The following is a 14,082-nucleotide window of genomic DNA, read 5'->3' on the forward strand; positions in this document are numbered from 1 at the left end:
TTGTTAACAAGAAGGTGCAGGACTAATCTGTTCTGTGAGACGCACACTTCATGAAGTTTTGATTCAACTACCCATAATGTTAATTTTGTTTTCCTCACTCACAATGAAAGCAGAGAACATCTAAAAAAAAAAATCGTTACGTATAAGTCAACTATTGCACTAATAATTAAGAAACTTTTTAAAGCACTTCCTTCCACCACTTTCATACTTTGACATTTTCCTGGCCGAACATACTCACTGACTCATGATATTCATAGTCTTCACATCAGTTACCATCTTATCAGGTATATATATTCCTTGCTTTACATTCCTTTGATCGTTCTTTTCTTGGAATTCACTTCCCGTTTATCTGATAAGTATGAGCCTCGCGTTTACATTTCGCAAGTTAACTGATAATATGAACTGTTGATAAAAGACTTTCTTCAGCACTTACTTAATTCATAAAATGTGCAAGGAATTGAAGAAATATCAAAAATGGCTCCAATCGATAGCAAGCAAATAAATTAATAATGCGTGCAAATAAGAATAATTTTTTTTTTTTTGTATCGTATGAACTCTTCAGGATACTAATAATAATCACAAATTACTATGTGAAATGCAACAGCAAGCACTTTGAAGAAACCATCGTTCCATGCACGGTTCATCCGATGTATGTAAGCGGACAAAAAATATTCTTTTCCTTTCTCTGTTCGTACAACAAACAATTATAATTGGAGTTTAAGCGAAACTTCTTCAACAATTATAAGATGCAATAAAATAGCTCTAGAATAGTGTAACGATACATCAGAGGCACAAAGACATAAACTTTTACATATATAAATATAAGTAAATAAATAAATATATGTATATATATATACTCGCGGAAATCACACAACGCCCACCTCCTTCAGTTTCACAATAAGTGATGGTATATCTTTAACGAAACCACCAGATTTTCGTACTAGAGGTTCCATAACCTAAAATAGAAATCCGTATATAAAATGATTTTAGTTAACAACAAAAAGATGACACAAGCCTTTAAACAGCAACGAAACTTTTATAATAAAGGAAAATAAAACACCTCAAGAATCTGTGTTTGTTGAGCAATCTCAATCCCATAATCGGAAGGTTTTTTCTTTTCTAAAAGTTTATTTTTTGCTTTCATGATATTTGGTAGTGTAGCATATCTGGGTTCGTTCAACCTTAGATCAGCACTTATCACAGCTGGTATCTTGATTCGTATCGACTCTCGACCTCCATCTACTTCTCTGAAATATTTTAATCAACATTAGATTATTGATAATTTAATATAATATAGAAATTCATAGAGGAAAACTGGAAAGAAATGTCCTAGCTTTGAATGCGATGCTCTAGAGTCAAGTTGGCTCATCTGTAATTGGTGATTACTGCCAATGTCGATCCACCATTACTACGGGGCACATCATTCTTTAGAATAAATTTGAATGATTACTTAAAGTTGTTTTGGTTGCTTAATATCACTTTATTTTAAAATCTACTCACAAAATTAAGTCCAAAAGGAGTAACAAATATGTTATATATGTTACCGTTTGTATGATACCACGACAAATACTAAAAAATGTGGGTTTCTCTCTGGAGGTATATTCAATGCTTATTTTAATATCCAACGAAAATTTAGTTACCTTGAAATGAGGATGGTAGTAATAACAAATTATATATTATAAACAAAAACCAAATAACCAAAAGAACTTTACCAGTTCCTGCACAATGACTGCACACATACGACAAAAATTTGAATCTTTAAACATAAGTGGTTTAGGAAGTTAAAAGTAAGCTTTGCTATTATGCTAAGATAAAAAATACCGACTTACCGTGTAACAATGAATGTCTTATCACTTTCTTGTTCAATTACGCTAGCATACATCGCTTGAGGCCAATTTAATAGACCAGCAAGAAGCTGAGCTGTCTGTCCGCAATCATCGTCGATTGCTTGCTTCCCAAGGAATATAAGATCTGGTTTTTCAGCTTCAGCTATTCTTTTTAGTATCTGAATCGGAATTAGTAATTACCGACTTGATCTGATAAGCTTTTGATTAAGCTTCAAGCTTCCACTGATGAATTTCTTCCTTATCTCTTCCTCAATATTCCTTCCAGAAAGTTTTATAATTGCCTCATTAATTTAATCCTAAGATCTCTGGGACCCTTTGTTCACATAATTTGCCTTCGTTTTTCTCTCTTTCGCAATTGCAAATTATTAACTTTGGCAGCAAGCAACGGTTCAATCTTTTCAGCCATGACTTCTTCCACCTCAACATGTATGGCTCTATCCGCACCTTTCGCTAATGCCGTGCGCAGCGTTTCCTGAAATGTTTTCTAAGGACTTATTCGAAATTCAAGAAAACTATGTAGGATCAATTATTTTCCATAGCCACATGGCGCCATCAAATGGTTCACTATTAAACAATGCTAATTAAATGAAAAAATAAGAAAAAAAGGAAACATCTCTCAGAAATCAGAAGGGAAAAACTTCTTGATTTTAAATAAACCTGTGATTTGAAAGGTCCAAGTGATACAGCTACAACTTCTTTAAGAATTTGCTTTTCTTTCAAGCGAACCGCTTCTTCTAAGGCAATCTCGTCGAAAGGATTCATCGAATGCTGCACATTTTCTTTGATCACACCTGTTTTGTCAGGTTTTACTCTTATTTTTATCGCATAATCGATCACTCTTTTAACAGCTACCAATGCTCGCATTGTTTTTGTAATACTAAACACATGACAATGTGACTTGAATTTGAAAACTTAATTTTAAAAAGTTTGTCATATAATACCTGTGTCAAGCAGTTATTCTAATAATTTCAAACTGATGAAAACACTACCTATTTTGATCAGAAACAAGAAGAGAAACAAGCTGTTGAAGACATTTCACATTTAAATACTTTACGAGAAAAAACCTCTAACAAAGGGAAATAAATGAGGTCATATTTAATGTAAACAATCTTGTACAATAGTGGAAAATCAAGGAAGCTCTCAATGAATGTACCACAGGACAAAGTCCGTTACATGCGGGTTCACACAGTCACAATACGATAACACCACTCTTTCTATACAACTGAACATCTATTTCTCACTTGAAAGTGACAAAATTGAATTTGAAGTCCTAAGTGTTTCTTCCTCTCTCCCCCTCTTTCTCTCTCTCTGTCTTTCTTTCCGTCACCATTCTTGCCCTGCTCCCTTGTGCCAGTTATCGCAACTCGCACAGGAATTTCTTCTGGAGTGCTTCATGCAGCGTTTTGATGTCGTCGCCCGAACTACTGGATGTTGCAGTACTCAATACCATCTCTCGGATTTCCAAGACGTTAGTGGTCTGAAAGTTCCTCACAGAGTTACTGTTCCCTTTTCACCTGACAATTCTTCCACCTATCTAAGCGTATGTTTAGTTCTTTCCCTCAATACATATTACTGTCAGTGCTGCCACTAGGATAGTACCATTGCAGAAGCAAGAAAAGCTTTTATGATTTCTGTAAGTGAGTGTATCCGGTGGACGGGTATTACGATTTTCGAAATTTGGCTCCATGCTGTTGGACTACTCACCTTTTCCGTTCTTATTGTAAGTACCTTCCACTATTCTTTATTTCATTCCGTGTGAAAAAAAATCAAATTATAATTCAATTACGAATCCCTGCAAAATGCTTTGAAAGTAATCTGTGGCCTACATATTTGAAAGTGAAAGGAAGGAACGAAGATTGTAACAGTGCAAATAATGTTGACAACTAGATTTACTGTCTTTTGCTGGTATTTTTCTTTAATGCTACGATAAGTTGTGTCGCGTATTTCAACGTGTTTATAATTTGCAGGTGATGAAAATTGAGATATATTCGAGTCTGACCTATTGGCATGTGTTTACACCATTGTTTATCGCCACCGCACTCAATTTGTATTTCCTGTTTATCGTCCTCATACGAGCAATTGTAGAGGAGAAACAGTGCAAAGATCCTATTTTGAAGTACTTTTTATCCCACTTGTTTTTTAATTCTCCTGCAACCGACCCCTTTTCCGTAAGCATATAGGTCAGATATCTTGATAGTTTCTTGGCAAGATGTGTGATACCATTACGCAGAAGAAATCTTGCCTTAATTAGAATCAATCCTGAAATCGCTGTAGTTAGTTTAAATGAAAAAATTTGTTTCATTTATACTTATTCGAAAAACAGAAATTTTCTAACTGCTGGTATTTCCAAAAATGATTCTGTCTAGGTAGATACAAAATAGCTCGTCTGTGTTTATGAAGTATTTTTTTTGGACAAATTTATGAAATATTTAGACAATTTCAGGCATGCATTTAGCTGGTTAAGACTTGTTATGATCGGGATATTTGAAGCTTTGTTATGTTACAAAGTGAACGGTGACTTAGAAGATGGGCAGGTGGCAGTTCAGTCTTCATATGGCATTGTTTTCTTGCCTGTGTGGGTGTTAATGGCTGCATTATGCTTTCAGGCATTTCGTTTGCTATGACAGTGCGTTTGTTTTAGATTTCCATGAACTAAATGTTGTTGTGGTATATGATATTATAGTTGGAAAACAAATGCAACTATTAGCTGTTTCAAAGGAAGGTGAACATTATGGGCACTCGATTTATTTTCATGTTTAAGAAACAAACTTTTCAGAAAGACTTTCTTGAGCAACATATAAATTATATATTCAACCTTGAATTATCTACTCTATACTCCATGTAGTAAATCTTGGGAGGCAGCAGGGGGGCATTTAACTGTGAGATGGACACTTTTCCATCACTTCTGTACATATAAAAATTTAGCCATATTAAATTTTACTGCTATCTAAGGTATAAAATGGCTGTAGCTAATTACCCAATTCAATTTCTAGCGGTATAGTATTTATTTTTTTAGTAGTATTAGTTTATCGTGTTTGCTGTTCTGTTCTACTCGTTTTTTGGGACATATATTCAGTTCTGGAAATATCTTCCACCACAGTGACTTTTAGATTATACAGAGCCAAAATGAGATTCCCCTTCTTTCTACACTGCTCATACATTTGTTGCATATGTTAAAACTAGAAGAACTATTGCATCCCATGAAAATGTATTCTGCTTTAACAAGTATTAAAATCAAAAACAGAGATCATGATTATTAAATGTTCTGGAAGACAATCCGAAAACACCGGAACAAACTTCAGTCGCTCTCATCGCATGTGTTACAGTCTAAATATTCACCACTGATAAACGAATCCCGACTTATCTGTTGTACTATATATGGAAGATTATTCCTCCATGATTGTCGATCCCGATCTTCCTTATTCATCTTCATGTTTGGTAATAGTTTTGCCTATAATCTGCATAATAACTTTGAGAAAATCAACCCATGATTCAATTAGATCCCCAATTCTTTCTCAAATCCAATATTTTTTTCCTTGAGAAAATTGTCTCTTTTTTTGACCGGAAACTTACTTTTTCACTTTCTTTAATTCGAACAAGTTTCTCGTTAACCTGGAAATATTTTCATTTGCGTTCAAAAATTATTTTTGACTTAAATCGAATTTTATACATTCTGAACCAAGTTTGGAAGCAATGGCAGAGTCTTACAAATCTTAATTTGTCCATTATATTCAAAAAACCACATCAACAAACGAAGAAAATGAGAACTTACCCTCAGCTCAGATCTATCTTCTAACATTTTTATAACAATTCTTGCAATATTTTTGGAATCATCGAGTCCAGAATGTTCGCGACCTTCAAATTTCATATTGAGAAATGTTAGCATTCCGCCTAGGTTAATCTTTTGCATCGAATACTCTAAAAAAATTTATTAACTGTTAGCGATCTGCTATATGCAGTGGAATCGAGCTACTTTAATTTAAAGGGAAGGACAATGACATTAATGTTCATAGAATTAACTGCCATTACTTTTACAATATTTATTTGCGAACGATCTTCGAATGTTGATATAAAAGCGGAAATCGTGAGGAACGGTATTTAATTTACTCTGCAAAATACAAAATAAGAGTAGTATGATATATATAGAATGCTTCAATAAAACTTTTGAACTTGAAATTAATAAAAAATATGCTAGAATTAAGTAACAGTACCTGGATGCACTGCATTTGAAAAAATTTAGCGATATCCCAAGGCCTATAAATATATCGAACATAAGGACAAAGTCAATACTGAATCATTAAATCGTTGAACTTACTGAATTACTAAACCAGTTTTTGTAGCCATTATTTCAGTTACTTGACAGTACGTGTTCTAGGATTCTTACTTGCATGTATTTAATTTCTCTAAAAAGATTACACTGTGAACAAACCCATCAGTTACGAAAGCATAGCGCATATCGTTCTGCCCTAAACGATGTAACTGCATCCACGTTCGAAAAGAATCCAAAACATCAATGAATGGTAAAGCTTTGTCAATCATTTCTTGAGTAATACCCGTAAAGGCTGAACAAAATTCACTAAGTTGCGGATTCGCTAGTGGTCGTACATATGAATGGAAAACATCGACCTGAAAAATACTTTTTGGACTTTAAAATACAGCAGAACAGAACATCTCTGAGAGAAATAAGTCGCTGTAACTTCATTCTGTTTGTTTTATTCAAAAAAAAAAAAAAATAGTTACATAGAAATAGAAAATTGGAATGATAAAAGAATCAAGTAGTTAGAATTAGATCGAAATATTGTTATTATTATCTTTTATTATGTTAGGAGAAATGTTACTGAGAGGAAATCTCAAAATAATAGTTAGAAATGTATAACAAATGTGTACAAATATAAAATCTTTTAAAATCAGTAAGTAAACACAGTGATCTGTGCTGCTTACAATTTCTTTTTTCCGTACATCAACAAGAACAGCTGGAAATTCAATAATTTCATGGTTATAATCATAGAGATCAGCTTCACACGTACATTCGAAATCTATTACCTGCGAGCAATCATAATTATTCATCTTTCCAAAATGCAACTCAAGAACAGATGAACAAGTCGAATAGTGTTTTTAATACAAGTATGATCATCAGGTAACAATATCAAGTAAGCACAACCATAACCCTTTTTCATGTTCATAAACTCTCGGTTTTTGGTCTAGTGATAAAATATTTTAGACCCTGATTTTAATTTACTATTTCTTGAAACTCTTACCACAAAATAGTCATAAAATATATTGGTTTTGCTTCGTAAGGGATCTGCGTTTTTAATAATTGTGAAATCTTTTCGGAAGCACTTCTTCAACCTACTGTAGAGCTGATTTCGTTTTCCGCTGGAGCAATATGATGATATCCAATGAGAGAAAAATCAAAAAAGAAATTAGTATAACACTAATTATGCGACTATCGATTTGTAAAAGACACTAATCTTACAATTATTTAAAAGTATCTTAAACCACTTTCAGTAACGACAAGGCTTCCTGAAAAAGCAATAACGTAAACGAAAAGTGAGAAAGTAATCCAGTAAGAGTGCTTAGAGGAATGAATGTGATGACAAAAAATATCGGTCTTTTGCTAATCTCTGCTAAATTCTTTTTGGACGAGACATGATGTGTAACACGGTAAAAACCTGTAAATCTACCGAGAATCGATATGTGCTTTCTTTAATTCCTTCTGCATTTCAGTTGTAGTCATAAAATGCAAACGCTGCATAACATGAAGTACATGTTTTGGGTTTTTCCTCAGTGGTTCTTTATAAAGCACTACTGGCAGCATGTATGGAGCATTATTATCCTCTGTTGCATTATTATCTTCATAACCTGTAAGGAACTAATCTATTTTTAAAACTTTACTGAAATTTTTAAAATTCTATCTTTATAACACTGAATTCGTACACAACCACAGTCTAAAAAAAATGAATCTTTTCACGGCCAAGAATTTTTGATCTTTTCTGGAATCGAAAAAATCCATATTTAAATTGCTGCACAAAAATTTCTCCAAAAATTATTTTGAAAACAATAGTAGTCGAAAGAGCACGATAATAATCGGAATTTAAAATAACCAAAATCGAATTAGTGCAATTTGGATTTAATGACAAAGCCAGATTAAAAACAAGGTCCAATAAATTCACTTACTGCCTCCATCTCTTAGATTCATTTCTTGTACCTTTTGCGATGCATCAATTATTAGCTCATAAAATTTCTCCAGTTCTTCGTTATGCGACACACTTTCTGCACTGAACATTGATTTATCCATGAGTGATAAACTGCAATAAATAATGCAATGAACATACATGAAAAAATTATTGCAATAAATAATGCTATGAACATACATGAAGCAAATTACTCGATGAAGACTCGACTATAAAAGATGAGAGAAAAGTTGAATGTGATGGATGAGGAACCTGAACAAGATAGAAAATGAAGATTAGAACCGTGCAAGCCACTTGATATTACCAAATGTGAAATATTTGTAGGATAGAGGACTGTAATGAAAGTATTTTTACATTCGCATATCAACTCACACCAAAAATCGCAAACTTCCCATCTTTCCCTTCCACTTTCACCAGAAGACCTATTCCTAAGGGGTTTGATGAAGAAATTTTATTTGCTGCACATTCTTAACTATAATTTTGAGATTTTCTCTCAAAAATATCTTTCTTTCGAACATCCCTCTCTCTCAAACATTGCAATAAAGTCACATTACTTACTCTCAATCGCTCACCAAACATTATCTTCCATGTTTTGTCAGGCACTTTTTCCAGATCTCTCTTTATATCTTTTATCACTGATATACGTTTTAAGTTCCAATGTGATGTGAATCCTACAAAGAGGACGAGATAATTCTTTTAAGTTGAATTTCGCAAGTTGTTCAGCTAACTAGTCCACTAATTAATGAACTACTCCGGACTGACCATCCACAGTATTTTTTCGAGATTATATTTGTCACAAACCACTTAAATGGCACATTTTCCAAACACGAACTGTACAGAAGTAAACGTTCAAGAAAACAAAAGTCCACAAACCCTATGTGGCTTCATTACTATCCCTTTTGGGACTCTACATTTTCACAGTGGCCAAAACGGCTGATCGGGTGGGCGTTGTTAATGTGACCTACGTGAACTGTTTGAGGATGGCGGGGTTGAGTATTCAGTTGTTTTGATAGGAGTTCCGAAGTAGTTCTCTGAGATTCAGGTATTCAGTGACAGATTCAATATGTACTCAGTGACAGATTCAGTATGTATTCTCATTCTCTTACCTCTCTGTTTTAATCGATTACAAGGAATTGTTTTAAATCTCTTTCCCTGGCTTAATTTTTGCATCAAAATGAGGTGTGCAGGATACAAGTCTGCAGGAGGATCCTTGTTGGATACAAGCAAATCTGGCCCACTGTCATTCTCGGGAATCTAACTGTCATGGAGCAAGAGCAAATAAGAGGTCTGACGGAAGAGTCGGAACTTATAAAATTCATGAACAGAGAATTTTGTGAATTGTATTATAATTTTAAAAAAAATAAGAGGAATAATGTAGCGATTTACAATTTACAAAGCAGATTCTGCATACAACACAATCACTGGGTGAGTTATAGTTAGGTCCTGTGAAAGATCACTTGATGTTCAGCATCAGCCGTATGTATTTGAATTGCTATCGATAAAAAACATAGCCTTCGAATATCCGGACAGGTATCTTTCTACTATTAAAGTGGATACATTTTTGTAGGAAATGCGTCTAATGTTGCAGGCGATAGCAGAATGTTGTAGATAGTATGAATATAAAGATACTTCCAGTTTATGAAAATTATGACAGGTTATAGATTATTCTTAATATAAAGGTATAAATGAGGACAGTTGGTGGCTTTTCTTTGTTATATTACAGTTTCCTAAATTATCTGTTTTTGTTTCTATTTGTTTATAAGTCAGTTTATCTACATATATTATTTCTTGTAACAGTGTATAATGTTTAGTTTGGTTAATTTCGCTTGTGAAAATTTGAATATCTTTCAGGGTCGTTCCAAAATAGTAATGTTGGTCACTTTTAAGACCATTGCGCAAGTGAGCTTTGAGATCGAATTGGATCCTCATTTAACGGTAGATTTTTCCTTGAATTCATAATCTCTACTGTTCAACTGTTTGTTTTAATAGGAAGGATATAAGTGCCAGAGATATATATGCCAGAGGCATAATACAGAAAGTTTTTCCTCTTCTTGTTTTACTTTACTTTTTCCTTTTACTTACTAAGAACTGACTTTAAAATATAGGTTCTTAATTATTTTAATTGAAAGTGTTATCGTAGATTGGCGAAGTGAAAGCAAAAATAGCTGAAGAGAAGGGTGAAGTGGAATATCCCACTGAATGCCAAAAACTTATCTACAATGGGAAAGTAAGTTCAAAGATATTAGTTTTTATAATGCTATTTCTTTTGTTATGAAATTAGTAGTAATTAATTAAGGAACCTATTTCTGATAAGTTTTTCAATGATTAGCTCAAAGCACTTCCAGGTTCTTGACGATGCTCAGACAGTTGAGGAAGTGATGATCGATCCTTCGAAATTTGTTGTCGTTATGATTGCAAGAGTAAGTATTACTAAATTTTTGAATATAATTTAAATTGTTCTCTACAAATTAGCAAAATTATTCAGCAGTGAATAATTTTTTTAAGTTGACTGCGTCATTTTATTTCTTTTGCTGCCTTGTGTTTAGAACACATTTAGAAAAAGCCTATCGGAGCTCCTGTCGAATCGACCCCGCAGCCGTCAAATTTGCAAATACCTGCAGGTGCACAAGTTACGACAGCTCCAGTTTCTGTAGCAGATAGTGGTCCATCGACGCCACAGAATCCAGGTTAATAGGCAGTTTGTAGCACTTATATTCAGTTAGTGGTTGTCTTCAGCACTTATGTTCAGGTTTATACACATTTGAAATATAAATGGTTTGTCAGTGTTTTCAGTATCAAAATTTCTTTCAGTTTTTAGATGAAATTATAGAATTTATTACTGATACTTGTGAAAGTTGATGACAAAAGAACTTTCTGACGGTCACTGCTAATATTAAATTTGAATGTTACATGCCACTTAGAACCACTGCACCTTGTTTTAGATTGTTGACGTTTATAAATATTTCAGATGATTTAACCCCCGAACAAGAGGAAACAGCTCAAGCAATTGTGGCAATGGGCTATCCTCGTGATAAAGTTAGTTGCTCTTAAAATAAAATTCTCTCCAGGGGTATTTATGTTTCACCTCTTAATGATTTAGGTGATTCGAGCTTTGCGGGCGTCATTTTTTAACGGTGATCGTGCTGTCGAATATTTATGTTCAGGAATACCAGAGGAAGAGGATTTAGGAGGTCGGTTGGTTTATCTTGCATAAATATTAGATATTCGTTCTTGTAAGTTCAAGTTATGTATATAATTTATTATTTGTATGTGCATTTACTTATTTGTTTATTTTTACTTTGCTAGAAGCTGTCTTGATTTTTGAGAATAGAGGGTTGCAAAAATACTGTAGATGAGGAGGGCAGAGAAATTGGGTGGAAGACTTAGTGGTATACTCTTTTTACTTTTTCATCACTGCCCATGTCTATTTTATAAATATTATGTTCCTAAAGGACATCAGGAATCAGCGGAACACGAGGAAGGAGAGCGAGCACAAGGTCTAGGTCTCGATTTCTTACGTCAATTACCGCAGTTTGAGCAGCTTCGAGAACTGGTTCAGTCTAACCCTGCTATTCTTCCCCAAATCATTCAACAAATAGCTCAGTCGAATCCAGCACTTATGGAGGCTATTCAAAATAATCAAGTGCTTATTTACAATTTTAAATATTATTTATTGGAAGCGAAAAAGAAGTATATTTGCATTTCATAGGTGTTTTCACTATACACTTTTTAGTGTTACATAATGTTACTTGTGGAAAATACTTCTGTTGAAATCGTTTGTTCAGAATATTTAACTCTTTTTTTTATTTGTCATTTATTTCACATATATGTGTTAAACAAATGTGCATATGTAACTCAGTAAATGTGGTAATTTCGGGATAGCCGGAACTTGATATTAATGTTATTTTAGGAAGAATTTGTCAATTTATTAAATAATGGTTCTGTTAGTAGCGGTGGTGGTGGTGTAGCACCTTCCGCTGGAGAACAACGCCAGGTTGCTATTCATGTTACTGAAGCCGAACGAGATGCAATTAATCGGGTATTTTTTTCACCCTTATTATTTTTCATAATTTATGAGTTGACGAAAATGATTCTTTAAATTCTTAACTTCTTAAGAGCATACTAAATCTTCAGAACCGTTATAGTTGATTGATGTTTTTATTCTTTTTTCAGCTAAAATCCATGGGTTTCCCAGAACAGTTGGTTATCGAGGCATATTTTGCGTGCGATAAAAATGAAGACCTTGCTGCTAATTATATACTGGCTCGTATGGATGAAGCAGCGGTAGCGCTTTTTGAAATTAGAATTAGATAAATTAATTTAGTTGTATTTTTATAAAGTGGAGTCGGAAATACAAACACCAAGATCCTATTTAATTGTAACATATATCATTACGTTAACATTAGAAATGACTTTCTTAACTCTTAAAAAATTTTACGTGAATAGATCCGCCCTGTTGAAGTTTTCTCAGTTGTGCTTTGTTGACCACTTTTTATAAATCTTTTAGAGAGAAATTTTATGTAATAGGAAAGTCACTGCAACAGCTGTTTTTGGAATCATTGAATTCATGGTAAGTATGTTTTAAAGCGCTGAATTTCGTGATTTATGAATGATTGCAGGCGGAACTTGATGCACTGGAACATCAAAGTGAAGAAAGTCACGGACCTTAGAAAGTGATCCGGACACAATCCGTATACATGGATATTATTACTACTGCATATGTGACGGGCTTCAATTTTTGAAAAGAAAATAAAATACCTTTTTTTCAAATAATATGGGGAGTCGTTTACTTCATTTCTTTTTTTTTTTTTTTTTTCTTTTTTTGATTTATCATAATCTTGTGAAAATATCAAGCTTCCCCTGAAAACTGTGCTTCAGTTGTTTACTTCCAGTAGTGGATTTTATTTTTGGTATATTTTTTGATTGCCAGTTTTTATGAAATGTGGTCTGAAGTATTCCTTTTACGATAGTTTATAGCAAGACTTTAGCTATTTACAACTTTGTTATCATTTTTGCATCAAGACTTCATGCTAAACTTATGCTAAGAAAGAATGTTGGCCTTTTATTTATGGAAGTAGTGAATTGTTTTGACTATGTATACTGTATCAGTCGAATTGTTAAAAGTGTAGTACGCTTTTTGTTTTTTCTTCTTTATTTTGTTCATTGATAAATGATATTATCTTATTTTCTTACTATGGTGGATAAGAATTTTGATTTGCTTATCTCTCCAAGGAATTTCCAGTACTGATGAAAAGATGAAATAAAGGTTTCCCTTTTGACAATTTATTTGGCCAGCACTAGCACAGGCGCTTTAGCAGAGAAAGGAAGTGTTGTTTGGTTTCGAGTGTTGAAATAATCGTTGTTAGGTTTTGCTTTTTTTAGTTTGGGAGAATGAAGTATCCTTTTTATCGCTATAATAATTTATCATTTCTGCTGTCGTTTTTGTTTCATATTGAGTCTTTTCTAGAGTCGTATTTCGAACTTACCATTCCTTTAAATAAAGATAGTCTTCGCTGTCTTGCTATCCTTTGTTTCTGCCTTATTTGTTTCAAAACTTTATTAAGAAGTTCTATAGCACCCGAAATGTGATACACCTTTGTAAACACATTATGTGCCTGATTCGATACCACGTAGATCAGTTCTCAAGCAGTCCGTTTTCAGTAGTGCTTCCTTATTGTCTCTTTGATCACATAAATTTTATGGTGTGTTTATGGAATTTGGATGTTTTAGAACTTAACCTGTCATAATAAGTTGTTTTCACCGAGCAGTACTTCAAACCAAGAAACTACTGGTGAGATGCTGCAGCATGATACTAATTATCTTTACCGGTTCTTCCAGAGACCCATAACGTCCCGGATATTTACTACTTAATCCAGTTACAGTTCTTCCCTCTTTAAGCAAACGTCTCTTCCCAATATAACCTTCTGATAAAGCATATCATAACTTGATCTAACATTTTAGAAGGTTGAGATAGGATTTGTCCGGTATAAATATCCTTTTCTATCATAATTCCACTTCATCTTTTCTTGCTGCATTTGCAT

At 33.5% G+C, this 14,082-nt stretch overlaps 4 protein-coding genes across 8 annotated transcripts; 2 read left to right on the forward strand and 2 right to left on the reverse strand.

The window, feature by feature from the left end:
• Positions 1-866: 866 nt before the first annotated feature.
• Positions 867-2,711, reverse strand: Bm14024 (Uncharacterized protein; the record flags this gene model as incomplete). The annotated part of the gene is made up of 5 exons (XM_001900080.2): positions 867-956; positions 1,061-1,247; positions 1,830-2,005; positions 2,218-2,319; positions 2,505-2,711. The coding sequence occupies 5 exons, from the start codon at positions 2,709-2,711 to the stop codon at positions 867-869; spliced, it is 762 nt and encodes a 253-aa protein (XP_001900115.1).
• A 529-nt stretch (positions 2,712-3,240) lies between these two features.
• Bm5635 (Uncharacterized protein) lies at positions 3,241-4,471 on the forward strand (the record flags this gene model as incomplete). Of its 4 annotated transcripts, none has more annotated exons than XM_001900079.2 (4): positions 3,276-3,315; positions 3,455-3,567; positions 3,815-3,963; positions 4,291-4,471. In XM_001900079.2, the coding sequence occupies 4 exons, from the start codon at positions 3,276-3,278 to the stop codon at positions 4,469-4,471; spliced, it is 483 nt and encodes a 160-aa protein (XP_001900114.1). The 4 variants fall into 4 exon arrangements, with proteins under 4 accessions (XP_042934948.1, XP_042934947.1, XP_001900114.1 ...); XM_043079015.1 differs by having other exon boundaries at positions 4,281-4,302; XM_043079014.1 differs by lacking the exon at positions 3,455-3,567 and having other exon boundaries at positions 3,241-3,387.
• A 674-nt stretch (positions 4,472-5,145) lies between these two features.
• Positions 5,146-8,145, reverse strand: Bma-eri-1 (Uncharacterized protein; the record flags this gene model as incomplete). Of its 2 annotated transcripts, XM_043079016.1 has the most annotated exons (10): positions 5,146-5,298; positions 5,421-5,459; positions 5,620-5,765; positions 5,877-5,955; positions 6,059-6,101; positions 6,277-6,473; positions 6,789-6,890; positions 7,106-7,223; positions 7,532-7,709; positions 8,025-8,145. In XM_043079016.1, the coding sequence occupies 10 exons, from the start codon at positions 8,143-8,145 to the stop codon at positions 5,146-5,148; spliced, it is 1,176 nt and encodes a 391-aa protein (XP_042934950.1). The 2 variants fall into 2 exon arrangements, with proteins under 2 accessions (XP_042934950.1, XP_042934951.1); XM_043079017.1 differs by lacking the exon at positions 6,789-6,890.
• Positions 8,146-9,910: 1,765 nt separating this feature from the next.
• Bma-rad-23 (Uncharacterized protein) lies at positions 9,911-12,711 on the forward strand (the record flags this gene model as incomplete). The annotated part of the gene is made up of 10 exons (XM_001900077.2): positions 9,911-9,976; positions 10,182-10,268; positions 10,387-10,461; positions 10,599-10,728; positions 11,010-11,077; positions 11,142-11,232; positions 11,494-11,684; positions 11,952-12,080; positions 12,215-12,325; positions 12,661-12,711. The coding sequence occupies 10 exons, from the start codon at positions 9,911-9,913 to the stop codon at positions 12,709-12,711; spliced, it is 999 nt and encodes a 332-aa protein (XP_001900112.2).
• Between the last annotated feature and the right edge of the window lie 1,371 nt (positions 12,712-14,082).

Source organism: Brugia malayi (assembly GCF_000002995.4).
Source record: "Brugia malayi strain FR3 genome assembly, contig: Bm_v4_Chr2_contig_001, whole genome shotgun sequence".
NCBI lineage: Eukaryota > Metazoa > Nematoda > Chromadorea > Rhabditida > Onchocercidae > Brugia > Brugia malayi.